Below are 27,028 nucleotides of genomic sequence, written 5' to 3'. Positions count from 1 at the left end.
TGTGGGTATTGAGGAAGTAAGCCACACAGGTATCTTGGGACAGAACATAGTGAACAGCAAGGGCAAGGCAAATCCCTGACATGTTCAAGAGACAGCATGGAGGCCAGGGCTGCAGAACAGTAGACAACAAAGGTTAGAAATAAGGTCAGAGACATGACCAAGAGCCCAATCATAGAGGACCTCATGCATTAGGACTCTGGATTATTACTGAGATGAGAAGCCCAGAGTTCTGAGCAGAGGGCTGACAGTGACTTATGTCTAAAAGGATTACTTTGATCTGAATAGACTTTCTTCAAAGAAGATATACAAATGGCCAATAAGCACATGAAAGATGGGAACAAAAAGTTGTTTTCACCAGTGCAGATTCACATTACAGTATACTAATACTGACACAGCATTCTCTTATCTATTTCTGGGACAGAAGAAGGTATCTCTCTATATAAGGCTTCAGTAACTAAAACATAAAACAAAACAAACAGGGAAGCAGATGTGGCTCAAGCGATTGGGCTCCTGTCTACCATACGGGGGGTCCCAGGTTCAGTTCCTGGGGCCTCATGGTGAAGTCGAAGCTGGCTTGCACTGCAGAAAGCTGGCCCGCACCATGGAGAGCTGGCCCATGCTGCAAAATGATGCAATAAGATGATGCAACAAAAAAAAGACACAGATGAAAGACAGTAAGAGACACAACAAACCATGGAGCTGAGATGGTTCAAGCCATTAGATGCCTCTCTCCCATGACAGAGGTCCCAGGATAGGTTCCCAGTGCCTCCTAAAGAGAAGACAAGAAGAGAAGACAAGCAGACACAGAAGAATGCACAACAAATGGACACAGAGAGCAGAGAGTGCACGCAGGCGGGGGGGAGGAGGGGGATACCTTAAATAAAATAAATCTTTAAAAAAAAGTCACCAAAACAAAAACAAACCAAAAACCCAAACTATTACTTAACAGTTTATTTTTAAAATTTTGAAAGACCCTACAAGTTCTAAGCTTTGAGTAATGCTACCTATATACAACTATCCAGTTAAGAACCCAGTAAAAGAGGCACCCTTCAAGGAAGCTTTGCAATGGTAGAGTTGTACAATATGGATGTTTCCCACTACAACATCATTAGCCATAGGGAAATGCAAATCAAAATCCAATGAGGGGAAGCGGATTTGGCTCAATGGATAAAGCGTCTGCCTACCGCGTGGGAGGTCCAGGGTTCAAACCCAGTGACTCCTGGCCCGTGTGGTGAGCTGGCCCACTCTCAGTGCTGATGCACACAAAGACTGCCCTGCCACACAGGGGTGTCCCCTGAGTATGGGAGCCCCACGTGCAAGGAGTGCGCCCCATAAGGAGAGCCGCCCAGTGCAAAAGAAAGTGCAGCCTGCCCAAGAATGGTGCCGCACACCTGGAGAGATGACAGAACAAGATGATGCAACAAAAAGAAACACAGATTCCCAGTGCCGCTGATAAGGATAGAAGCAATCACAGAAGAACACACAGTGAATGGACACAGAAAGCAGACAACTGGGGTGGGGGGGGTGGGGGAAAAGGGGAGAGAAATAAATAAAAAATAAATCTTAAAAACAAAACAAAACAAAAAACCCAATGAGATTACAACCTTGGTTCCTACTGTACAACCAGGAAGGGAGAAAGGGCAGGAAGCCCTAAACTAAAGAGAAAAACTACAACAAGAACAAATACTCTAGTAAGCCAGATGCCAACACACCAACAAAAGATTACAATCCACACCAAGAAACAGGAAGCTATGACCCAGTTAAAGGAAAAGACAAGCCTCCAGATGACATACAGGAGTTGAGACAACTAATCATAGATGTTCAAACAAATCTCCTTAATAAATCCAATGAGATGGCTAAAGAGATGAAGGATATTAAGAAGGATATTTGGACGGCCGCCCCTGGCACCATGCGCCCCCCATCCAGCTCCACCCGGGGTGCTCCCACTCAGGGGCCCATGGGCGAGGGTGACGCCAGCTGGGGGCCGTGCATGGGGCCAGCATAGGGGCACCTGCAGGCCCGGGAGGCCGTTGTAGGGAGGAGCTGCCCCAGTGGGAAGCTGCGCAGCACCGCCAGGAGCCTCCCACCCTGGGACTTGGCAGGCCACACTCCCACCTTTCCCTGCACACTGCCTCCAACACAGGAAGCAGATGTGGCTCAAGCGATTGGGCTCCTGACTACCACATGGGAGGTTCTGGTTCCTGGCACCTCCTAAAAAAGACGAGCAAGACAGCGAGCTGACGTGACAGGCAGGTGTGGCAAGCTGATACAATAAGATAGTGCAACAAGAGACACAGGAGGAAAAACACAATGAAAGACACAACAAAGCAGGGAACAGAGGTGGCTCAAGCGATTAGGCTCCTCCCTTCCACATCAGAGGTCCTGGGTTTGGTTCCTGGTGCCTCCTAAAGAAACAACGAAGATAAATAGACACAACAAGTGCAAAAAATGAGGGGGTAGGGAGAAATAAATAAATCTTTAAAAAAAAAGGATATTTGGATGAGCAAAAAGAAGAATTTGAAATAATACCTAGAATAGCGGATCCTATAGGAATGAAAGGTGCAATAAATGAAATTTTAAAAACATTGGAATCATATAACAGCAGCTTTGAGGAGGCAGAAGAAAGGATTGGTGAGCTTGAAGAAATGGCCTCTAAAAGAGAACATACAAAAGAACAGAGAAGAATGGAAAAAATTGAACAAGGTCTCAGGGAACTAAATGACATCAGAAGGTGTGCAAACATGTGTGTCATGGGAGTCCCAGAAGAAAAGAAGGGAAAAGGGCAGAAAGAATATTTGAAGAAATAATGGTAGAAAATTTTCCAACCCTATTGAAGGACATAGATATCCCTGTCCAAGAAGCACAACATACTTCCATCCGGAAAAACCCAAACAGACCAACACTGAGACACACACTCATCAAAATGTCAAATGCCAAAGACAGAGAATTCTGAGAGCAGCAAGAGAAAAGCAATGCATAACATATAAGGGATACCCAATAAGATTAAGTGCTGATTTCTCACCAGAAACCATGGAGGCAAGAAGACAGTGGTATGATATATTTAAGATACTACAAGAGAAAAACTTCCAGCCAAATATCGTATATCCAATAAGACTGTCTTTCAAAAATGAGGGCGAGATTAGAATATTCACAAATAAACTGAAATTGAGAGAATTTCTAACCAAGAGACAAGATTTTCAGGAAATACTAAAGGGTGTTTTAGAGCCTGAAAAGATAGGAGAGAGAGGCCTGGAAGAGAGTCTAGAAACAAAGATTATATTAATAAAAGTAACAAAGTGTCAAAAGAGTGGTGAAAATAAAATATGACAGATAAAACTCAAATAGTCAGGAAGAGACTTACCAATGATGTAAAGCACTTGTACTCAGAAAACTGCAACTCAGTGATAAAAGAAATCAAAAAAGCCCTAAATAACTGGAAGAACATTCCATGCTCATGACTGGAAGACTAAATATCATTAAGATGTCAATTCTACTCAAATTGATATATAGATTCAATGCAATCCCGAAAAAAATTCCACCAGCATTAAAAAAAAAAATTGAAAACACAATCACCAAATTTATTTGGAATGGTAAAGGGTCCTGAAGAGCCAGAAACATCTTAAAAAGGAAAAACAAACCCTCATCTCCAGACTTTAAATCATATTAACTAGCTACAGTGGTAAAAACAGCATGGTACTGACATAAAGACGGAGACATAGACCAATGGAAACAAATTTATGGTTCAGAAACAGATCCTCACATGTATGGTCGAGTGATTTTTAACTAGCCTGTCAAATCCACACAGCCCGGGTAAACAGTCCATTCAACAAACGATGCTGGAAAGAATTGGATATCCATAGCCAAAAGAAGGAAAGAGGACCCCTATCTCAAACCTTATCCAAAAATTAACTGAAAATGGATCAAAAACATAAAAATAAAAGCAAGAACCAAAGCTTCTAGAAGAAATTGTAGGAAAATATCTTCAAGCCCTGGTGGTAGGTGGTGGATTCTTAAAGGAGATAAGAGGAGGACTGAGGTGGACTACTGATGTTTAATGTATGTAGAAGTTTTAATTAGCATTAATGTAAAAGTGTCGAAATGTATAGAGTGGACGGCACCAAACAGTGAGTAACAGCTAGTTTATAAATGGGGATGTGGCTGAACATGGTAGTCTAATGATGTAAATGCCAATTGACAGAATGCTAGAAAATAATCTAGGAACTGAATAGCACAGTAAACCAAGAGGTGGATGAGAATTGTGGTTGATGGTACAGATGTTAAGAGTGTCCTTTGTGAGCTGGAGCAAATGTATATCACTACTGCATGGTGTTTGGAACGTGGAGAAGCATGGGAAAAATACAGCTGGAATAATCTATGACTGTGGTTAGCAGTATAATATGCTTGCATCTATGCAAAGATGTACTGTGTTAATAATGAGGCAGTATGGAAAATGTGAGCCAAATGTACACTACAGACATGGTAACAATCAGATGATATTATCTGTAGCAAATGGTCCGCCACAGTGTGGTGTGTTGATAGATGGATGTTGTTCGGGAGTTCTACACAAGTGCATGATTGTTTTATAAGTTTACAACTTCTATCATAAAAAATATATTTAAAAAAAAATAAGGTGGGTTCAGGGAAAAATACACCAAATACACCAAATGTAAGATAAGGATTATAATTTTGACAATAGTAAGATTTTGACAATATTTTTCATAATTTATAACAAATGTCTCACGACAATGCAAGGTGTTGATAGAGGGTTGATGTATGGGACCCTATATGATGTTATGCATCTTTGCTTTTTAAGCTCACAACTTTTACTATACACCTAATTGTTGATGTATGTTCATATATAAATGATATAAAGATAATAATAATAGGGTTGGTTGGGGGAAAAATACTTGGTTAGTAGTAACATTTTGACAATGCACTTTAACCATTAGTTAAAAAGGTTTAACAACAATGCAAGCTATTGGTGATAGCGTGAGTTATGAGAGTCCTATATGATGTTATATATGTTTGTTTTGTAAGTTCACAACTATTATTATACACTTACTGTTTATGTATGTTTATGTATAAGTGATATACTTCAATAAATTAACTTAAAAAAATGAGATGACACATCACACTCAGTAGCAAGCCTATTATTTTATAAAAATGGAAAATAACAAGTGTCGGTGAGGCTGAGGAAAAACAGGAGCCCTCCTACCCTGTTAATGGAAATGTAAAATGGTGCAGTTGCTGTGGAAATGTTTGGCGGCTCCTCAGAAAGTTAAGTATAGAATTACCATATGACCTGGCAATATCACTTGCTCCAAAAGAATTGAGAGCAGTACTGAAAAAGCACTTGTACACCAATGTTTATAGCAGCATTATTCACAATAACCAAAAGGTGGAAGCAACCCAAGTGTCCATCAATAGATGAATGGATAAACAAAATATATGTGCATATAATGGAATATTATTTGGCTGTAAAAATCAAAAAGTTCTAATTTTGCCACAACATGGATGAACCTTAAAGACATCATATTGAGTGAAATAAGCCAGATACAAAAGGATAAAGAGTGCATGGTTTCACTTATATGAAATAATTAGAAGATCCAAATTTATAGAGACAAAGTAGATTAGAAGTTATCAGAGACAGGTACTTAGGGGAAATGGTGACTTAATGCTTAGTGGGTAGAGTTCGTATGGGGTGATGAAAAGGTTTTGGTGCCTGAATGGTGATGATGGTTGTGCAACACTCTGAATATAATTAAAACCAGTGAACTATATAGTTAAGAGTGGTTAAAATGGGAAATTTTATGTTGTATATATATTACCACAATTAAAAATGAAAAGGATTACTTTGATTGCTGGGAGAACAGACGATCAGGAGCAAGAGTGGAAGCAGGGAGACCAATATGGAGGCTAGGCAAGAAGTGACGGTGGCTTAGACAAGCATGATAATGGTAAAGGTGGTAAGACGTAGTAGAGTTATAGACATATTTTTGAAATACAAAGAAGATTTGCTGATGGATTAGATGTGGGGGAGGAAGATAAAAGTGATGTCAATGAATATGTTTTCTGGCCTGAACAACTGAAGGAATAGATTTGTCCTGCCTACTATATCAAATCAGTCATCAAGTTCTGTTGCTTCTACCAGGTCTCTTTCACACATCCCTTCTTTTATATCTTGTTGACTCCACATGGGAGGCAGCAGGGCTTTCTCACTCACGCCTTTACCACCATTAACACCTTCTTCCTTCTTCAATCCTTCCTGCATACCATGCCCAGATTAATCTTCCTTAAATACACGTTATAGTATTCTACGTCTGTACCTTTTCCTCCTGCCATGCTCTTACTTCCAAGGCCTCCAAGAACCAACAATCCAAATTTGTTCAAATCTCAGGTCAAACTCTATGCCCTCTGAAAAACACTGACTGTCTAAATCTCTAATGCTTTTCCCTTTCCCTTAACTCCTGTTTGCACCTTAAAATTGTACCATTTCTGTGACATTTATTATTATCAATAGCAATATTTGGGAAGCCTCACCCCTCTACCCTGGCCCAAGTGTATGCTCTTAACTAAGTAGACTTTATAGAAAAATCCCACTTTAATCTCTAAGTGTAGCACATGTCCTATAAACAAGGGGCTAAAACAATAAAACAATGTCTCTATGATCTGAATTAGAAAAGGGAAAATAAAATGGTATAAGTGTTAATAAAGGATATTATATTTATCAAGCAGGAAGATTTCTAACTAACTGATTAAATAAATACTTTCCTAGCTAAAAAAAAATTGGCTTAGTCACATTTTCCATATTACTGTTAATTTGAATCTATTTTTGAATTATCAAAATATTTGAACAAAGAAAAATTTATCTTACACAGTTAAAAAAAACCTGACTATTCTGAACACTGTATAAAATAGCTTCAAAGGGAAAAAACACTGAGAAAAAAATACTTAGGAGACAAAAGCAACCATTGTTTCTACCATTTAAAAAAAAGTTAGCAATTCTGATATAATAAAAATCTAAATAGGATATGAAGTGAATTTATTAGGAAAGTGTTTCTTAAAATGAGTCAATTTTATTTCTCTATGTGAAATTATATCATCAAATAAGTATACCTTATTCAAATGTTGTGCTATGTAGCCTCTTCCACAACCGACATCCAAGGCAAGAGGGAAATCTCTGAAAAATAGACAAAGAAGTTATGCCTTGTCTGTAATAACACAACTCATAAAATATTAGGAACTAATGTTTCTTAAGTAAAGCAACTTTCAGAAAGTTAGATATTCTCCCTTGCCTTATAATCTGTATATACCATACAATTTAATGGATAGAGCAAGTCTGTCTGGTCTAGCTATTCACAGGACCTTACACTCAACTGCCTTTCTATGAGATTGCTCCAAGATGTGGATTCAAAGAACAGCTTTAATGGAAGTATTTTAATTTGATAATACCTCCAGATAAAGAATGAAATGAAGTATGGTAAATACGAAAATAATCAGCAAACTATCAGAGACTTAGCAATTATTCCTATTTCTCAAATATGTTGAACCAGCAAAGTGCTTAGAAATCATATTCTTTATGAAATACCATTAAGTATTAATATTTTAAGCAAAAAAGAACCCTAAATATTAGCTAACTTTTACTGAAAAGTTAATAAGTTCAAAGCACTGTGCTAGGTATCCAGAGTTATATAATTCAAGGCCATTCAACTAATAAGTGGCAGAGTCAGAACTGAAATCAAGTTGGTTTGAATCCTGACCCAGAACTATTATCCTCTATGCTATGCTATCTCCTCTAAATACACTATGACATACTAAATCAGTATAGATATCTAATTGTAGGTAATAGGTTTAAGAAAACTTTGTGGCAAGAAAACTTAAAATTTTATGCACTAATAAAAATTTTTTTTTTTTTTTTGAGGTACAGGGGCTGGAGATTGAGCTCTGGACTTCGTTACATGGTAAGCCAGTGCTAAACCATTGAGCCACACCAGCTCCCCCACTAATAACATTTTGCCAAAAAAATTGGAATTAAAAGAATCCCTTTCAGGGAAGTGGATGTGGCTAAACTGATTGGGCTCCCATCTACCATATGGGAGAGGGCCTCCCTGTGAAGGCATGCTGGCCCCTGCCTGCAGAGAGCTGGCACAGCAAGATGATGCAACAAAAGGAGACAAGCAGACACAGAAGAAGGCACAGCGAATAGACACAGAGCAGACAGCAAGCAAGCAGGAAGTGGGGGGGGGCATAAATGAATTTTTTTTAAATCTTTAAAAAAAAAAAAGAAAAAGTCCCTTTCAATATCTACTGAAAATCTGTTTCAGAAATATAGACCAGCAGAACACAGTTAGAGAACCACTGGTACGACAATCATTCATTTATTTAAAAGTCTCTTGGCTATGAAAAGGTTAAGTATAGAGGCTTTGGAATCAGAAAGGCATTGGTTAGAATTCTGGGCCTGCAATTTTCTGGTTCTGTGACCATAAGCAAGTGATTTAACCTTCCTGGATCTTAGTTTCCCTTAGAAATGGTGAAAGAATTATACAAAATAGTGCATGTAAAACATTTAGCACAGTAACAACAAAAGTTGCTATTATTACTGATTATAATAGCATTAATATTGATTATAAAAGTATTAAAACAGTAAGCTTCAGATGCCACAAATAAGGCAATTGTGCAGTTAGGTTTTAAAAATCAACAAAAGATCAGGGTTGACAACATTAAGGTAAAATGCTCTAAGAGTAGGACATTAGTGCAAAGACATTTAGACTATTATTTTGAATTATTTACTGCCAAAGAGTTATTGTTAGTTAAAGAAATGTTTTTGGCCATGATCACAGGTCTTTCCATAGACCTGACTGTGTTTTGCTAAATTCTACGAAAAAAAAGATTATAAATGGCCTATAATCCAGGCATAATGAATACAATACTAGGAATTAGCTATTTTTCACCTCTTTAAAATAACAGAACCAGTGAAACAAATGAAAAGGGGTTAATTATTTGAAACACTGAAGCTTTATTTTCAACCTTACAAAAATAGTTTTTCCAAACTCTTTTAAGTAGCAATAACATATCTAAAACACGATTCAAAGAGTTCATGATTTCACAAAATTCCTTTTATTGTGGACAAATGTAATAAATTCATCGTATCTTGGTCTAACTCAACAGATGGTCTTTTAAGAAAAAGATCACAAAAAGAGTAACTTGCTAACTTCGTAGAGCAATTCTATTGCACAGCCATTATTCTGACTGTGGTTCCACTGCATTCCGCCACCTGGCTATAAACTGAAACCAGTAAAGCTTTCATTATGCCTATCATAAAGCAATGGATCAATAATACCTGATGATGAAAGAGTTATTTTCTCCAGTCTGCCTTTACATAATTGTCATAGAACCCTTGTTACCACTAACAATGTTTAAGATAAAATGGCCAAAGTCTCATATAACCATACTAGAGAACTTATCTAGGTAGATTCCTTCACTTAGACGGAAATTTCAGCTACTTGTTAATTCTAATTAAACGTTTAAAGCTATGTTCATTAAATCTTAAGAAATTCACAGTCAATTCTTTGTCTCCATTTTTGAAGCAATCCTGCTGTTAAAGGCTTTTGGCCAAATTAAGAGGATCAGTCATTCAGGCTTGGAGAGAAGCTAGGAGTTGGGCTTGCCTTCATTCTTTTATTAATTAACAGTGAAGAGAAGAACGTCTGCTCTCCCCAACAATGAGAAAACAAGGAGAGTTCTAAAGAGTAATTATCACCATTCCCACTAATAAATTCCTCTGGATTCTGCCATTTCAGATATCAAGCTCTCAACATTTAATCTCTCAAGTATTCTGCTGAAAGCTGATTGTATTTCATTAGGACAACCACCACTTACCTGGCTATGTCATATACACGGTCCGCAACCCGACTTCCAACCTGAAGATTTATAAGAGACAATGATGTACACAAGTTAAGATGAGTAGGTTTAAGAAAGAAGTAACACTCTTTTCCAAAATTAATCCACTGGTTACTTATGTGTCAATATGTTAAGAAGTACTTCCCTTCATCCCTGTCTCTATTTGATGACAGCAAGTTTCTTTTCAAATTCCGAATAGAAATATGAATAAATTAAAATAGCCTAGGAAATAATTGATGTAAATTACTTCAGAAGTCAACTTAATGAAATGAAAACTAAACAGTATGAAAATACAGATACAATTTTTGCCTTTACAGTTCATATGACATAAGATCTCAGGGATGAAAAGCAACAGGAGCACAATAGGCACATGATTACCCACAGATACTAGTATGAGGTAACATGAAAGTGAAAAAACCACTTGGTTAGCTGGGCTTATTCCAGATGAATGCATAAGTGGTCACTTAACAAAAATTGTTTTATTTGATGATTAATAACAAATCTTGTGTAACTCCTAAGGGAGTAAACAACTTTTTCTGAGCCATATTTACAAATTAGAAAAAGTCAATCAAAGAAACTGCACCACTCCCCCATCCCATCTGAATTTAAAAAGAGGTCAAAAGTAGGTTCTTCCTTTAGGTGGGCTAGCTTCATCCGGCAGGAATAAAGTTGTGGGAGTCTATGATTCCCCACATTCCATTCATCCCCTCGTAAGCATACCAGAGACTCTATAAGGCCTTGAAAGTTCAGAACATGTGTATTTGATTTTTGGTGGAAGGTAGAAGGAAGGGGTAGGTACAGCATAAGTCTTTTCCCAGAGGCGTCCACTGTATATATCATTCCTAACATGTATACCTTTTGTTTATTGTAAACATAGCTCTCACATATATTATCCCATTTAATTCTAGTTCCGGACCTTAATGAGGCCTCAGTTAAGCTGTAGACAGGTGCTTTTCCTGGAGGAGAAGAGGGGTTAGGAACGCTTATCTTCCCATCAGGAACCCTTCAGCAGGGAACCGGCAACTGGCAGGATCCGTACAGGAAGTGCAACTTGCCTTATGACTGGGATACAGAAAATTTCTCGATAGCTGACTTTCTATTTCTATAATAAACATTACCAACATCTCTGTGCAGTTGTCTAATCTCCCCTTCTAAATTCTAAGGCTCCTTGAGAACAGACATTGTCAATCATCTGATCAGGTCAGTGCTGGCACAAGTTCTGCCCAAAGCAGAGGCTTAATGAATGCTGTGTTCACTTGAAAAAGTTCATTATACTTGACTCCAATTTTGCTCCATTGCTGAAGAAACATTTTCTGAAGCCTGGATTTGGTGCTGCATGTCCAGAGAACAGAAAACCTTCAATCCCTAGTCCTTGGGGTGCTCCAGCTGGGCAGAGAGGAACACGTATCTCAAGCTGGACAAATCTGAAATCTTAATTTGACACTATCGAAACATGATTCCTAAAACCATCCAATGGCTGCTCATTCCTCTAGAGCAGTGCTGACCCACAAAAACACAATAAGAACCACATATGCAAGTTTAAATTCTCTAGTAGCCCCAATAAGTTAGTTAAAATTAATTTTAATTGGACTAGCTAGATTTCAAGTGCTCAAAAGCCACTGGCTACCATCCAGGATGGACTATTCAAATACAAAAGAAAACCCCAAGTCCTTACCCTACAAGGCCCTAAGGACCTGGGCCCCGCCTGGCCTCCTCTACCAACCACTCCTAACCTTCACTCGCTAAGCTCCAGCTTCACTGCAAGACTCGACGACGCCGTGCACTCTCGGCTTCGCTAATTTCTCGCTGGTGGCCTTCCCCGACCATCTCAGTAACTATCACGTCTCCTTGTTTTATTTGCCTCACCTAGCTTCTTTAGCTGAAATTACCGTATACGTTAGTTCGTTTCTTGTCTACTCCGTCTCGCCCCGACCAAGGGATGCGAGTCGCGAAGCGGCGGTTTAGCTTTTGCCCTGGTCACGGATGGAACTCAAGCAGTACTTGCTAAGTGAATGAATGAATGAACGAACGAATGAATGAATGAAAAGCAGTCACAAATATCCCGTGATTACAGACCCCGAGGCACGGGCCGCTCAAGGTCACCCCTCGAGCTGGGGTCGGTCGTGGCCGGCCGGGGCTCCCGGGCCTAGGCCTGGGCGCTGCCGTCCCCACGCCCCGCGTCTCACCTCCACCCTCAGGTAGTCATACTTCATCGGCTCCGACTGCCGGGCCGCCCAGTTCTTCTGTTTCCTCTTCAAGTCGCGGTCGAAGATATTCAAGGCCCTGGCGGAGGGGCCAGACGGGGGAGAGACGCCGGACGCGACCTCCCTGCGGCCGAGGTCCCCCGCGGGGACCCTGGCCGCCCGAGGCCGCGGCCACAGACGTCGGAGCCCCGCGGCCCGCAGCATCTCCAGCAGCGACGCCACTAGCGAGCGCACTTCAATCATGCGCATGCGCGTCCGTGGCTTCCGCGACTCAATCTTCGCAAAGAAAGTAGTTTGGCCCAGCTCGCGTATCGTTACGGCGGAGCGCCACGCGAAGGATTGTGGATGTGGAGCCCACGTGAGACTCGGAGAGGCTCGGAGTATGTGAGTGGGGATGAGCTCCAGAAAGAGGGCGGGGGAGGTGGCATAATCGGTCTTTGACAGGGTCTTGTTTGGATTCGTGAGTAGTGCGTCTCTTCCTCCTTCCTTCCTCCTTCAGACGTACTTGCTGCTCCTCCGGGGTGACGTTCTCTAGGAACCTCAGTCCAGCAGTCGCGCCTCAAGCAAGGTTTGGCAAGTGGGAAGGGGACGCAGGTTCCGGGATCAGCCTCGTGTTCCTTCGGATAGAAGGTGGGTAGACTGGAAGAGTAGGTTACGGAGATGAGAACAGGCGTCTGAGGTGAGGTATCGCCTCCCCTTCCTCCCGCTTCGAATATCTGACGTTCATCATCGAGTGCTTTCGTTGTAAACATTTGCATGCATTATCTCTGCTAGTGCGATAATGCCTCGTAAGGCTGTTGGGAGGATTAAATGGTTCCATACATTAAAAATTCTTAGTATAGTACCTGTCACATAGTAAGAGCTCGCCTTGTTAATATAACTTATTTTTTGCTTAAATTGATAAATGCGTCATCGAAACCTTTGGTTTTTCCTACTTAAGGTATAAAAAAGTTATTTTCACATTTAAGGGGGAAAAGCTTAGCTTTAGTAGGGCCTTGCTTTTTAAACAAACTATTACTACCCTCTTTGATCAATCCCTATTGCCCTTAAGGATCAATGACTTGACTCTTTCCAAAAATCAAATCCAGAGATGTTAAACCATTGGTGACTATTTTCAAGGGAAGAATACTGTATGAGTTTGTACATATATGTATATACATATACACAGTTATACATATATACATATATGTTTTGGTAGGATCTTCACATTGTGGCCTTATTCTAGAATGGGGGTTCTTAATCTTTTTGTTCCATGGAACCCTTTGCCAGTCAGGTGAAAAACATGAACCCCTTACTAAGTGCACACTATACTGTATATTATTTAATAAGTGTATCACACCTGCACCAACCTATCCCCGCAAGAATAATGTTTTTTTAAATTTAAATACAAGATCATGGACCCCTTGTTAAGAATCCCTTTTCTAGAATAAGAAATTTTTTTAAATTGATATTTATTCATTGGAGTGAGATTTTGCCTGGTTCTTGAAAGATGGTAGGATTAAAGAGCAAAGTTTGTGAGCTAAACCTGAACTGATTTTGGTCTTTTTAGAAAGAAGTTAGGAGATTGACCTTTTAGAACTACGGGCTGTTAGAAGTAGCAGGAGATATGGATTAACAGGGAGAAAGGGACCAGAGCAGGAAGAAACAAGTAAGTACTTGGCTAAAAAGCATTTGCTGCGTTCAAAGAGCTCTGGGATTCTGCTTGGTTTTGTATTTCCCTATATGCTCTCTAGTGGAAAGAGGATATTTGGTATGTTTTTGTTTTTTTACATGTGACCCAGAATAAGTTAGGGGAATGAAATTGCATTTGATACTTTCATTTTATATAATTTAACTTATAACATGTTATGAATTAATGTTTTTCTCAAAGCATCTTGATTATAACCTTAACTCTTTGTTATTGTAACATTTGTTTTATTTTTTAGGATTTGGTTTTTTCAAGCATTTGTCCAGTACAGCATTTAAAAATGGCATCCAAACAAGAAATAATGAGTGACCAGCGGTTTAGCCAGGTTACAAAGGACCCGAGATTTTGGGAAATGCCAGAAAAGGAGAGAAAAGTCAAAATTGACAAGAGATTTAGAGCCATGTTTCATGACAAAAAGTTCAAGTTGAATTATGCCGTGGATAAAAGAGGACGTCCCATCAATCACAGCACCACAGAGGACTTGAAACGCTATTATGACCTTTCAGATTCTGATTCAGATCTCTCTGAGGAAGAGGACAAAGCATTGAACCAAAAGAAAATGGAGAAGAAAAAACCCCAGGCTACAAAAGGTATAGATGTAAAAAATCTAGTTGAGGAGAAAAAGAAAAAGAAAGAAACCAAGAAAATTCATCAGAAGGATTCTGGAAATAAAAACGAATTAGATAATTCTGAAAGAATTCAGAAAATGAAAAGCTCATGTAAATCAAAGAAGATAGATGCAAAAATAAGCCCCAAGAAGAACAGTGAAGAATTTACCCAAAAAAGTACAAAACAAAAAAAAGATATTGTTCCACGTAGTACTGACTTGTTACCCAGAGGAAAACCAAGGACCATAGACTCTAGCATCACCGAAACTTTGAAATCTCCCAAGGTAAAGAGCCCTGAGACAAGAAGAGAAATGCAGTCAGGTTAGTTGGAAAAAATTAAGGATTCTTTAGTGTTGAATTATTTATTTTGATATTGGTCTTTAAAAAATAAGTATTTCCACAGTATGATAGGAGTGGTAGGTCCTTACTTGGAAGTATAAAGCTATGAAAGAAAAACATTCTGTGTAGTGATTATAAGTTTTGATTTGGTGCTCTAATGGCTAGAAGACAGAAAATTGAAGATTTGAGTGTGAGGCTAAGCAATGATTTTGTTTTGTGATGTCCACCATTTGAGAACTATATTCTATAACCAAAGAAAGTATGCTATATTATGACATGATAAGCAATGTGTATTAAGCAGTTAAGCAGTTATGACATGATAAGCAATGTGTATTAAGCAGTTAAGCAGTATTGGGTACTCATTCATTCCTTTATTCATGTAACAACTACTTATTTAGTAACTAGTATGTAGAAGATAGAACATAAATAAGACGGCATTCCCCTTCTGAGGGCTACTAGCTTATATGACGCCTTTGTGCAAAGTAGAAAAGGCTTTCTTCCTGTGGACACACAGAGTTCCTAGGGCTCCCCATTTGTGAAGAGGCAGAACCTTTGAGTAAAGCAGCAAGTTTTCTTCCCATGAACACTCAGTCTCCCTGCAGGGTGCATGGCTTAGTGAGTGGAGTTCCTGCTTGATTTCAGCCCTTCTTTTCCCTTTGCATATGTAAATAACCTGCTGAACTCTGTGCAGTGGCAGCACTGTCCAATAGAAATATGTAATTTTGAATTTTCTGGTAGCATTATTAAAAAGATAAAGGTGAAGTTAATTTTAATAATATTTTTTAACCAAGTATACCAAAAATATTATTTCAGCATATGATCATCTTTTGTTTGTTATTCATCAGTTATCATCCAGCAAATACTCTGTGTAAGAGACTTTTTAAATGCTTTAAGGTAAAGGTGATATAAGGAGTTGCAGTTTGGTGTTGTGTTATTTTTAAATGTTGATGCCCAGTCCTTAATACTCCTAAGAATTTATTCTAAGTGAATAATAATAGGTGTGCAAAGGACGTCCATTGCAGCTTTGTTTTTTTTAAATAAAAAAGGGTTAGCTACCTAATCATTAAGAAATTGATTAAATAATGATGTATCAAAACATGTCAATGATACATGAAGTTTTAAAAATAAGTTACAAAATCACGTAAATGGCATAAGACCTGGTTTTGTCATTTAAAAAAAAAAAAAGGAAGGAATCCAAATGTTAATAGTAGTTATCCCTGGATGGAAATCTTACTTCTTTTACCTACAATTTCTTAATTTTTTTTGCAAAGAAACCAAACTATTCTGATCATTAAGAGTGCATACCTTCTAGGAGAAAAAAGTAATTTTTGTAATCCCACATTCCAGCGTAGGCTTTATATACCTGATGGATGCTAAGTAAGTGTTTAATAATGAATAAATATTCCAAATGTACCTGATATTGTCAAACATTGAAATACTAGATTTCTGTACATCTCCCTGCATCAGTTTATTATTACACTACCAGAATGTGATATGTAGGAATCCTCATATGTAGGAAGATATTAGATGATAGTCAAACATTGTAATATCAACAAATAGATATTTATTTCAGTGAAATCTTAGAAAACCATAACATCATATGTGTGACTTCATAGAAGAAAGCTAAATTTTTAAACATTTTAAAAAAGATAATTTAAAGAAAAAATATTATATTGGTAATATGCAAAAATCATGAATATGATATGATAATGATTGACACTTCAGAAATAGAGCAATACTATATGGAGCTGGGCCTTAAGGTGTTATTCTAGAATATTATGGAACTTAAAAGTAAACTCTGTTTACCTCATCATAACTTTCTTTCACGGTTGTGGTAGTGGTGGTTTTCTGATCCCATCTTCAGAACTTATGGTAATGCCTTCTCTTGTCTTTTTCACATTTAATGATGTTCTTTTTTTTATTATGTCCCACTCCCTTATGGTACTAAAATTAAAACTTATTTCCTACTTTTCTACCTGACAAAAACTCCTTTTCATTAAATTAATCTCAAGTAAAATAGCCTCTTTGTTTCTCTTTCTTCAGTCCCCGATATTATAAATCATAGATTCATAAATCAATAAATAATTTTCTTTTGTTTATGAACCCCTCAAGGGCATGAGTTCCTGTTACAATTCATCTTCCTTTTCCTTTCCCCTACTTCAGTGCTTTGTACATAGTAGATACTCAAAAACATTTGATCAACAAATAGCTATTATAAGATTGTAGGACTGAGAGAAGCTGTCGTAAACTTTTAGATTTGTTTTTTTAATTTTCCAAGCTTAGATCCTGTCAGTAAACAGAAACAAATTCCACATTAAAGATGAATAAAATGTGTAGGATGAGATAGACACATTCTTATCACACACATTCTTATCACTTACATTAGATAAGGGTATGTGGTTGCTTTGAAATAGGGAATGAGCTTTTTTCAGAGTGCTAGGGCTGAAAACAAAAACAACTATGTAAAAACAGCTGTTCACTTCTGGTAATCATGTTAGTTACAACATTCAAAATTTAGCAGAACATTACAGATATTATTTCTCTCTTTCATAGGTAATTGTTTCCATATCATGGCTTCTGTTGCCAGCTATTCACGAGTGACTCAAATTTTATCTCCATCCTCAACTTCTCTGAGCTGTAGAGTCATGTAACCAACTGCTTTCTTGAGACCCCCCCTTAGAGGATTCAAGAGTACCTCAAATTCCACAAACATGTCTAAAACTGAACTCTTGATCGCCTTCCACAAGACAAACTGGAACCTTCCAGTGTCTATTCATCTGTCTGTCTGTCTGCTTTCTATCTCTATACAAGCCAAGAAGGTAGTACTCATACTTGATGCTTTCAAAACTTCTATCCCCCACCCATATCAAGTGTCCTTCATTGATTACTATTAGTTTAACTTCCTGACTCTGAAATCCATTCACTTCTCTACGTCTCCCCTGCCACCATCTTAGTCAGTGCCTACCTTCGTTTCTTTTGTGGAATGCTCTATTATCCTTCATATTGGTCTGTTCACATCTCCTCTTGACTTTCTCCATTCAGTTTCCTACAATGTAGTTGAGACGATCTCTTGAGTATCTAAGTCCTTCCTTCTGAAAATAAGCCACTACTTCCCATTGTTTTCATGAAAAGGTCCAAAATCCTGCACATGGTTTTTTGGGTAGTGTGGCCCGACCTAACTTTCCAGCTCCATTTGTTGACTCCTTGCTATATGAACTCCAGATGTGCTTGCCTGTCGTTTTCCTATCAGCAAAGCTTTATAAATACTTTTCTTGATGTTTGAAACAAATTTCCCTCCTCTGTTAGTCTAACTTTGACAACTTAAGTCCTCTTCATCCTCCAAGTGGTAGCTCAAGTATATCTTACTTGGAGACCCTTATTATGGCACTTACCCTTATAACTTCATTTGTGTGTGTGCATTGATTTGATTGATATTGTCCATCCTTTCCACTAGACTAAAAGTGCGGTGAGGGCATTGATTCCTTCTCTTTTGCATACATTGTAGATTGAGCATGTAGCAAGCACTGCATAAAGATTTCTTGAGTAAAGGTATGGATCTACTTGCATGATCTGGGCATATGTTGAGATTTCTATTCAATAACTTGGCTAGGCATGAGTTTTACTGGATTATATTTTCCTTTTCTCGGTTTCATGGAAATTATATTTTTACTGGTTTTGATGTCAATATAATTTGGATTCTATTTGAATTAAACACTGAATTAGAATTTACATTTCTTGATTTCTCTCTCCTTTAACCTTTTTTGCAGTGGTTACTCCTGTAATGGGAGGAGACAGTGATGAAAACTCAACAGATAGTGAAATGTTTGATAAAAATACTCTGGAGGAAGATTCAGAAGGTACTAGTGAAATGGAGGATGATGAGGACTCTGAAGATGAAATAAGCCTTGGTAGAGCTTCAGCTGATGATGATGATGATGATGATGATGATGATGGAAATGAAGATGAGGAGGATGAGGATGAAAGTGACAGTGGCCCTGATCTTGCTAGGGGTAGAGGGAATATAGAAACTAGTTCTGAAGATGAAGAGGATATGACAGATTTACTTCCAGAGGAAACTGGCTTTGAGCATGCTTGGAGAGAATTAGATAAAGATGCTCCTCGAGCTGATGAGGTAACCCTTTGGATAAGGATTGTTTGTGAAGAACACACATAAAAGTACAATTAACTTCTGTTGATGGTAGGGTTGATGTCTTTTAAGTAGAAAAAACTTTGTAAATAATACTCTTGAAAATTATTAAAATATCTTGGTTTGGAACATATCTATATTAAATTAGAATTTGTCTAAGCAGAGAGGGCGAAGTTCTACATTAATAAGTAAAAATCCCATGCAGTTTTTAGAAAATACTTGCTTTAACTAGTAGTTTGTATTTCTATTCCTACCACACCTATTGGAAATGCTACAGGGTAACATACTCAGTTTGTCTGCTTATGCATTAAATGGCTTCACAAACTCAGTAAGTAAGAAATTCACGCATGTTCATGTCCTGATTCAACAACTAAGAACCAAAGTAGGAGAAAGTGCTTATTGGTTGATAGTTCTACTGTGGTTTGACTCATTTAAAATTCTCTTTGACATATTGAAATTACTTAGAATATTATTAATAATTTTAATATCTTTACTTTTCAACCAGTAGAGATGGCTAAATGATAGAGATGATGTAATATTTAATTTTTCTCTTTTAGATTACACATCGATTAGCAGTTTGCAACATGGACTGGGATAGATTAAAAGCAAAAGATTTGCTGGCACTGTTCAATTCATTTAAACCTAAAGGAGGGGTTATATTTTCTGTAAAGGTGAGAGTTGATTTTATTTTAAACTAAGTATTTCTGAACATTGTAACTTAAATATGATTTTTTAAGTTCTGAGTTTTCCTTTTAAGGGAAATAATCTGACAATTGTCCAGTATATTTCAGTATGAAACATTAATAGGTATAAATGTTGAAAAGGAAGTGGTGAAACTATTATTGATGAGTTATATGAATGTATACTTAGAAAATCCAAATAAATCAATTGAAATTTTACCATAATGTAAGTTCAATACAGGAAGAAGATAAATATTAAAAATAATATGTAGCATTCTTCACTAGCAACATTAACCAATTAACAAAAAAATCCTATTTACACTAGCAACAAAAATGTAAAATCTTTAGGAATTACCTTAAGTAGCATATGACCTATGTGAAATAAACTGTAACCCTTCTTAAATTTGAAGATCTTGAAATCTTGGTTTTGATATGTTCTAAGTGATTGTGGATACTTTATTAATCTCTCAAATGTGTTTTGTCATCTGACAAGTTATAACAATAGTACTTCCTAGGGTAGTTGTAAGGATTAAGTGAAAAGGAGCTCACATTGAGTATTTAGTACAGGGCCTGAAACATCTCAATTATTATTCTGTTTAAATATTTAAAGATGTCAATTTATAGTTTTAATGTAGCTTCAATAAAAATTCCAATTCAAGTGAAAGTTAAAAAGCAAACGGATAAAAATCTAAAAGAATAAGCAATTGAGAATAACTGATGAAGTTTTGAAAAATCATTCCATTGTAAGCCTACTCCCCCTATCAATTACAATATCTCAACATTCTGATACTAAAAGGGTTAACCCATTTGGATAAAAATAGGGTTACAAATTTATGGAACGGAATAGTTAGCCAGAAAGAGATTATATTATAATTTAGGTCAAAATAAGCTTCTTGAATACATGGTGTTAGGATAAGTGTAAAGATCTTCAGAGGCAGTACTTAGTTCAGATCCTCACCTCATAATGGCCCAAAATAAACTGCAGATGAAATAAGAAAGAAAAAAATAAAATATCCAACCACAGAAACGGAATTGTACAACTCAAATCATTAAAAACTTGGATTCTTTAGTTGATAAATTGCATAGTAGAGATAACGCAAAAAATATGTTAACAAATGTAGATTAAGCCCTTTAGTATAAAAACTATGTAAATTAATGTGGTTATATTTCTTGACTCAAAGAAGCCAAGATAAAATACCAAATGTTGGTGAGGATGAATCCTTTTTCTTATTCTTAGACTACATCTAATCAATATGATAGGTTAGATCATATCAATCAGATATGGTTGTCATCAGTTCTGCTCTTTTTAATTTCTTTAAAAGAAAGTGTTGGATAAATGATGTGACAGTGACTTAGAGATAAGTTGGGTATTACAGCATTGTTTTTCCTCATTCGTGTTTTATTTATATTTAAACTCATTTTTGTGTATTTCATGAAACTATTTAATCCAGGCATTTTTATATATGTATTTATATTCAGAGATTCTTGAGCTTAGATTCTTGTATTGTTTTTCTAAATTTTTCCCTTGGATCCCAGAACCATCTTGGCCAGCTGATGTGTGGAGGAAATACTCTATTTCCGTTCCCAAGCCCTGTATCTTTTACTTTCTAGCCAAAAGGACTATTTCTTTTTAAATTTTTCAGGATGCGTTACCTTCCTCTAGTGAGTCATCCTTGCTGTTTCATTGAGTCCAGTTGTGACTTTGATGTGCCAGACCTTGACAGACTTGGATGGTGTATGATAACGAATGTGTAAATTACATGGTTCTTGTTTTTTGTGTTTAGATATATCCTTCAGAGTTTGGAAAGGAGAGGATGAAGGAAGAACAAGTTCAAGGACCAGTAGAATTATTAAGCATTCCTGAAGATGCCCCTGAAAAGGACTGGTATTAAGTCATTAAGATAAAACTAAACCTTATAAATTCATGTCACTAATTCAGAATTCTGGTCAATTTAATAGTCAGGGCTAAACCTTGCACTGCTGCCATTCATGGTTAAAACAGGTTGCTTAAGTAGATTAAAGTCTATCTAAAGTGACACGTTATAGCATCAACATTTTGTGTATATATTTATCTTTATATATTTCATGAAAATAATTATTGTGATTTTTAGAAAACATTTCATAATTAAATGATTTATTGTTACTTCAGCTTTCTTACTTTGAATTAGTCAGTTTTCCCTTTTTTCTGGGATGTTGATTTCAATAAAAGTGGCATAGAAACTTTGCTTACCTTCAAATTATATAATAGTTCCTATTTTAGGATTAAATAGAAAAATAAAAGTGATAATTTCATCATCACAGTGCAGTATAGAAATCATTTTAAGGGATTTTTTTAAACACTAGGTGGAGCTCTATGTATACTTAATAATTAAATGGATTGGTGGTAGAAGAAGGCAGACGAAGACCTTCAAAGAATGTGTTGCAGTTAAATGAAGTTCAATTTAAACCTATTTCGACTTGACAAAACATGAATCTGGGGGCAAACATTTTGCATGATCAGAAATTTTGTTGTAATTTGATCTTATGCTTTCTTAGCATATTTTATAATACAGTGATTCTGTCTAGCGGCTTTATTTGAGAAGGCACTATATGGTAGCAAAAACAAAAAAGCAAAGAAACAAAAAACACAGCAACTGTTCTAAGGAATAAATGTAATTCTCAAAATGAAAAAATATCAAAATCTTACTACTAACTGGAGTCTGTATCTTATATTCGGTGTAATTTTCCCCCAACCTATTATTATTTTTTAAAATATATTTTTATTACAGAATGTGAAAACTATCATGCATATTTGCAGGCTTCACATTCACCACCTGTCCATCAACACACCACACCGTGATGGAAGAGTAGTTACAGATATGGGGAAAAAATGTAATTCTCACATTCTTCTTTTCTAGATGCCACATTCCAATCAAAATATCTAAGGTCTGTACCTTGTCAGAATAATAATTTGAGAGAAATATTTGGTGTTCTTATGAGCAAAGTCATGAAGAAAAGATGCCTTGGAATTAAGGCCAACTTACCATCGATTTTTCTTGAAACAATTACATTTACTTTTCTAAGGGGCAATAGTTTGTTCCTATTCTTGTATATGTATGCTTAATGTTTCTCTCCCCTTTAGGGCCTCCAGAGAAAAATTGAGAGATTATCAATTCAAACGACTGAAGTACTATTATGCAGTAGTAGATTGTGATTCTCCTGAAACAGCCAGTAAAATTTATGAGGATTGTGATGGCCTGGAATTCGAAAGTAGTTGTTCTTTCATAGATCTAAGGTAATCCAATATGTGTTTTACCCTTTTAATAATGTAGCACCACATGATTATTAGAGCACAATATTGGAATTGGTCATGCTCCCATTTTTTTCATATTCTGATGTTTTTGCTTTTGGATGAATTGTGTCCTATAGAACTTCACTCATAGCAAAGAAAACTAGAATGGGAAAAGGTGAAAGAATTGTATACATTTATGTCCTTTTAAATGTATCAGCTGTGTTTGGGGAATGAGGGGCTATATGCAGTGATACTTCTTTTCAGCTTTTTTAGAACTAGGAACCAAATGAAATAACTTTAAAAAATGTTTAAGTAGGGACAGAGAAGTTTGCTAACATACTGGTTTTTCTAGATCTGTACTGTCCAATACAGTAGCCATGAGCTACTTACCCCTGTTTTCATTTTATTTAATTAAAATTTTAAAATTCAGACAATTCAAGAACGCAGTGGTCAAATGAGGGACAGAGCAAATGTACAGCATCAACATCATCACACAACATTATGTTGGAGAGTGCTACTGTGAATACTGCTTCAGTGAATAGTGCTGCTTGCATTCAGACTAGGGCATTATTTTCACCACGTGCTCAGGCTTCACTGAAGCAGAGCTGAAAACCTCAGATGGTTGTGAATGCCAGTTCTAAGGAAACAGGAAGCTGAACTACTGTACCGTTTTATTATTAGTCTCGTCTTTGAACCTAGTAAACCATTCCACTGTGACACTTTCAATAGAATTCACTTCTTTGGATCTCAGGTTTGTTAGAGGCTTTTTGTTCTCAAAGTGAAGTACTTCTGAAAAAGATGCCTTATTTCATCTTTTAGTGTGGCTTTCATGTTTCAAAGACATACAGACTTAAAAAAAAATAGAACAATTTTTAATGTCAATTTGGGGCAAGATTTTAACATGTTTGTGTATACAGCAAGAAGGCCGTGATCTCATCAGACAAGGTATTTCCTTCTCTTTTCTGTTAACCATTTCAATAGGAAGTACATGTTTTGAATGTTCAAATAGTAGTTACCAAACATTTGTTAGCATGTCAGTCTCTTTGGGCATCTTAAATTCATGTTAACTTGTTCTTTTCAGGATTGTTTTATTCTATTCTGTTTCCTTTTTGGGACATTGCCACACACTGTTAGAATAGGCTGTGGTTGAAAACGTGGTGGTACCTAGAAAATAAGGTCAATGACCATGGAAAAAATTTGTATTCCCTGTTGTATTTTGTTATACATTACATCAGAAAATGTAATGTCTGAGGAAGCCTTTTATCATGTGTTCAAAAGTACAAAACTGCAAATCAGTAACATTTGAGATTATTGATCTCGGGTGTTTTCTTTTCTTTCATACCAAGTCTGTGTAAAAGGTTAGCTGGAGGAGGGTATTATGTAGACCTAATGGGCCCTAGTTATCCATTTCCACCCAAATATAATTTTACTACAATATACAGCATTTGATTTTTTTGTATGTAAACAAAATAGTCTGTGTAAATTATAAAACCTAAGAATAATAACAATGAGTTATTTAACTTTAATTTTCATTTATTTATTATGTAATTAATTTATTTTCTCTTATTTCCTTTTATTTTCCCATTCCCATTCTCTACCTTAAGAATTGTCAAACAATTGGCAGTAGCTAATATGTGTTTAACAACTAGCTATATGTGCAATAAAAATTGTAAGATAATAAGATTTTTTTGTCTTGAGGAATCAATCTTAAAATTATCCTTATTTTCAATGCTGTCCGTGGGTATGTGATGCATTCTATACAGGAGCTTGTCTTATTAATAATTCTATTTGATCTTGCAATATTTTTAACAAGCTAATGGCTGTGCTATCGGGAATCTGGGCCTCTGAAACAAAAAAGGCTCATGTGTCCTTGCACCTAACTCATATCACTGACTCCTGATCCACAGTTCCTTACTATACAAGAGTTCTCTCAAATTTAGTGAAATTACTGATTTATGGCTCCATGAATTTCAGAAATTTGGTGCCAGGATTATTTCTGACATTGTTTGCCTCTTTATTCCACATGTGTGTTCCACAGAAACTTTTATATGGCACGTATGTATAAACTACAGCTAATTAGAAGCGAATCCAAACTCTGGTTGTTTATCACTGCAGCATATGTTTAAATACATTCATTTTTTCTTTTCTTCTTAGGTTTATACCAGATGATACTACTTTTGATGATGAGCCCAAGGATGTAGCCTCAGAAGTGGATTTAACAGCATATAAACCAAAATATTTCACATCTGCTGCAATGGGAACATCTACGGTATTTCTTAACCTTTAAAAATGTATAGCTTGTCTCTATTAGTTAAACTAGAGACATTGTATATTATTTACTGACAGCATCTTTAGAAACAAAGTATTCAAAATTTTAATGTATAAGCGCAAATAAAAATGAGACAGAAGTATATTTGCATTTTTACCTGCTACATGTTTAAACCCATTTTCAGATTTTTGTTAAGCCTGTTATCCTGAGTCTATTACCTGCTAGTGTTTCTTTTTCCTATTTTATCTTGCCCACACACTCTTGTCCAATGAGGTCCTTTTATAAGAAATATATTAGTCATTAATATCCTGTGATAAAGACAAAACCTCTAGCAGAGGCCCCACCTGAGAGTGAGGGCTGCGTAGAGAACAGGAGGCAATCCCGAGACAGGTCATGTTTTAGATGAATTTGTGTGAATCTTGGGGGTTTACTGTACTTCAAACCAGTAGATGTCGTTTCTATTAATGGCTCTTAATCCTTTTTGGAAAATGAACTTCCCTGAGATTGTGCTAAAAGCATTTCTTTATATCAGATTTCCCACAGTTTGTAGATCTCCTGAAATAAACAGAACTTCAGGTGAAAACTTTTTTCACTGATTCATAATAATGTTAATTTTTTTCAACAGTACATTTTCTTATTTTTTACGCATAATTAATGCATACACTGATTACTTTTTATTTCCAATAATGAAGTACCTTGCAAGTAGCAGAGAATTAGGAAGAGGAAGGTAAAGGTTAACAGAAGTGTTACTTTTTCCATAAATAGGACACCAGTTGGTAAGCATGTCATTCATATATTTGCTTTAGTATGTCTTAATTTTTCAAACTTGTTGTTTAAATATCCAAGCTAACAATATACCTTCTTTAGCAAGTTGGCATTTTTAACATTTCCATCCATGTTTGATTTTTTTTTTTCCACATTCATCGGTGAAAGGTGGAAATCACTTGGGATGAGACTGATCATGAAAGAATTACAACACTCAACAGAAAGTTTAAAAAGGAAGAGCTTTTGGACATGGATTTTCAAGCCTACTTAGCTTCCTCTAGTGAAGATGAAGAGGAGATAGAAGAGGAGCTACAAGGTACTAGATAATCTTTTGATGCTCTTCATTTGTAGGCATTTAGATGCCAAAGTCAGACTTGTTAACTGAAATGCAGTTGGGGCCTTCGCTTAAAGGGAGAACCAAGCCAATTCTTAGTGTTTGCAGAGCATATTCAAATGCACAGTATTATATGCACCTGTAGACAGTGACTGAAATTTTTATTAAAAAGTATTTTCATAGCTGAATCTCTAACCAAAAATATTTTCCTTAAAATCCTGATCTAAACCCTAATTTTTTATATTTGCCCTTATTTATATAGTTAGAACAATTTCTTAACAAACTGCTAAAATACTCTATACCCCTTTCTTTGAAAATATGTACAGATATGAACTTCTTCTGGATTGATTGAATATTTTTTACATTCCATTGTACCTCTCTACTTGGAAAATAGACTTTTCACTTTTGTTCCTTTATTTATTATCCTAGAAGGTATGACTTGCATTCTTAACTTATTAAAGTCTAATAGAAATTAATATTTTTACCCTCCTGGATAATGCAACGAATTTCAGAACAATTTACATGCTATTGTTATTATAATTCTAACTATTTTTAAAAATCCCACAAGGTGTTGATATTTCTATTTTATTCTGCCCCCTCCCCCTTTTTTTTGAGGTACCCATGGGTCGGGGATCAAACCCGGGACCTTGTATGTGGGAAGCCAGTGCTCAACCACTGAGTTATATCAGCTCCCCTGAGGTTTTTTCATTTGTTTTGCTTGTTGTTTTTGATATTTTGGGGGGGGCAGGGGGGGGGAGAAGGGTTGTTTTGTTTTTTAGGAGGCACTGGGAACCAAATCCGTTACCTTCCATGTGGGAAGCAGG

At 36.5% G+C, this 27,028-nt stretch overlaps 2 protein-coding genes across 7 annotated transcripts in view; one reads left to right on the top strand and one right to left on the bottom strand.

The window, feature by feature from the left end:
- The window catches only part of NDUFAF5 (NADH:ubiquinone oxidoreductase complex assembly factor 5), a 47,727-nt gene extending 35,345 nt beyond the window's left edge, over window positions 1-12,382 (bottom strand). For all 3 annotated transcript variants that reach the window (XR_011647288.1, XR_009183368.2, XM_004475278.4), the window contains exons 1-3: window positions 12,087-12,382; window positions 9,880-9,920; window positions 7,117-7,180 (exon numbers count right to left, since the gene is read on the bottom strand). Coding sequence is in view for 1 of the 3 variants with exons in the window: in XM_004475278.4 (XP_004475335.1) it covers window positions 7,117-7,180; window positions 9,880-9,920; window positions 12,087-12,353 (372 nt within the window). In the remaining 2 variants the exon portion in view is untranslated. The remainder of the gene's footprint in view (window positions 1-7,116; window positions 7,181-9,879; window positions 9,921-12,086) is intronic.
- An 8-nt stretch (window positions 12,383-12,390) lies between these two features.
- Window positions 12,391-27,028, top strand: part of ESF1 (ESF1 nucleolar pre-rRNA processing protein homolog) — a 64,377-nt gene continuing 49,739 nt past the window's right edge. Inside the window, exons 1-10 of one of the 4 annotated variants that reach the window (XM_012518305.4) lie at window positions 12,394-12,488; window positions 12,604-12,734; window positions 13,654-13,752; window positions 14,030-14,720; window positions 18,506-18,870; window positions 19,443-19,556; window positions 21,350-21,450; window positions 22,687-22,839; window positions 24,991-25,105; window positions 26,039-26,186. In XM_012518305.4, the coding sequence (XP_012373759.2) occupies window positions 14,072-14,720; window positions 18,506-18,870; window positions 19,443-19,556; window positions 21,350-21,450; window positions 22,687-22,839; window positions 24,991-25,105; window positions 26,039-26,186 (1,645 nt within the window). In that variant the 5' untranslated portion in view covers window positions 12,394-12,488; window positions 12,604-12,734; window positions 13,654-13,752; window positions 14,030-14,071. Of the gene's footprint in view, window positions 12,489-12,603; window positions 12,735-13,653; window positions 13,753-14,029; window positions 14,721-18,505; window positions 18,871-19,442; window positions 19,557-21,349; window positions 21,451-22,686; window positions 22,840-24,990; window positions 25,106-26,038; window positions 26,187-27,028 lie in introns of all 4 variants that reach the window. The other 3 variants (XM_058287571.2, XM_004475277.5, XM_012518303.4) reach the window with 3 other exon arrangements.

This window comes from Dasypus novemcinctus, chromosome 24 (assembly GCF_030445035.2).
Source record: "Dasypus novemcinctus isolate mDasNov1 chromosome 24, mDasNov1.1.hap2, whole genome shotgun sequence".
Lineage (NCBI taxonomy): Eukaryota > Metazoa > Chordata > Mammalia > Cingulata > Dasypodidae > Dasypus > Dasypus novemcinctus.
Note: the sequence above shows the minus strand (reverse complement) of the source record. Positions and strands in the feature narration are given on the sequence as shown.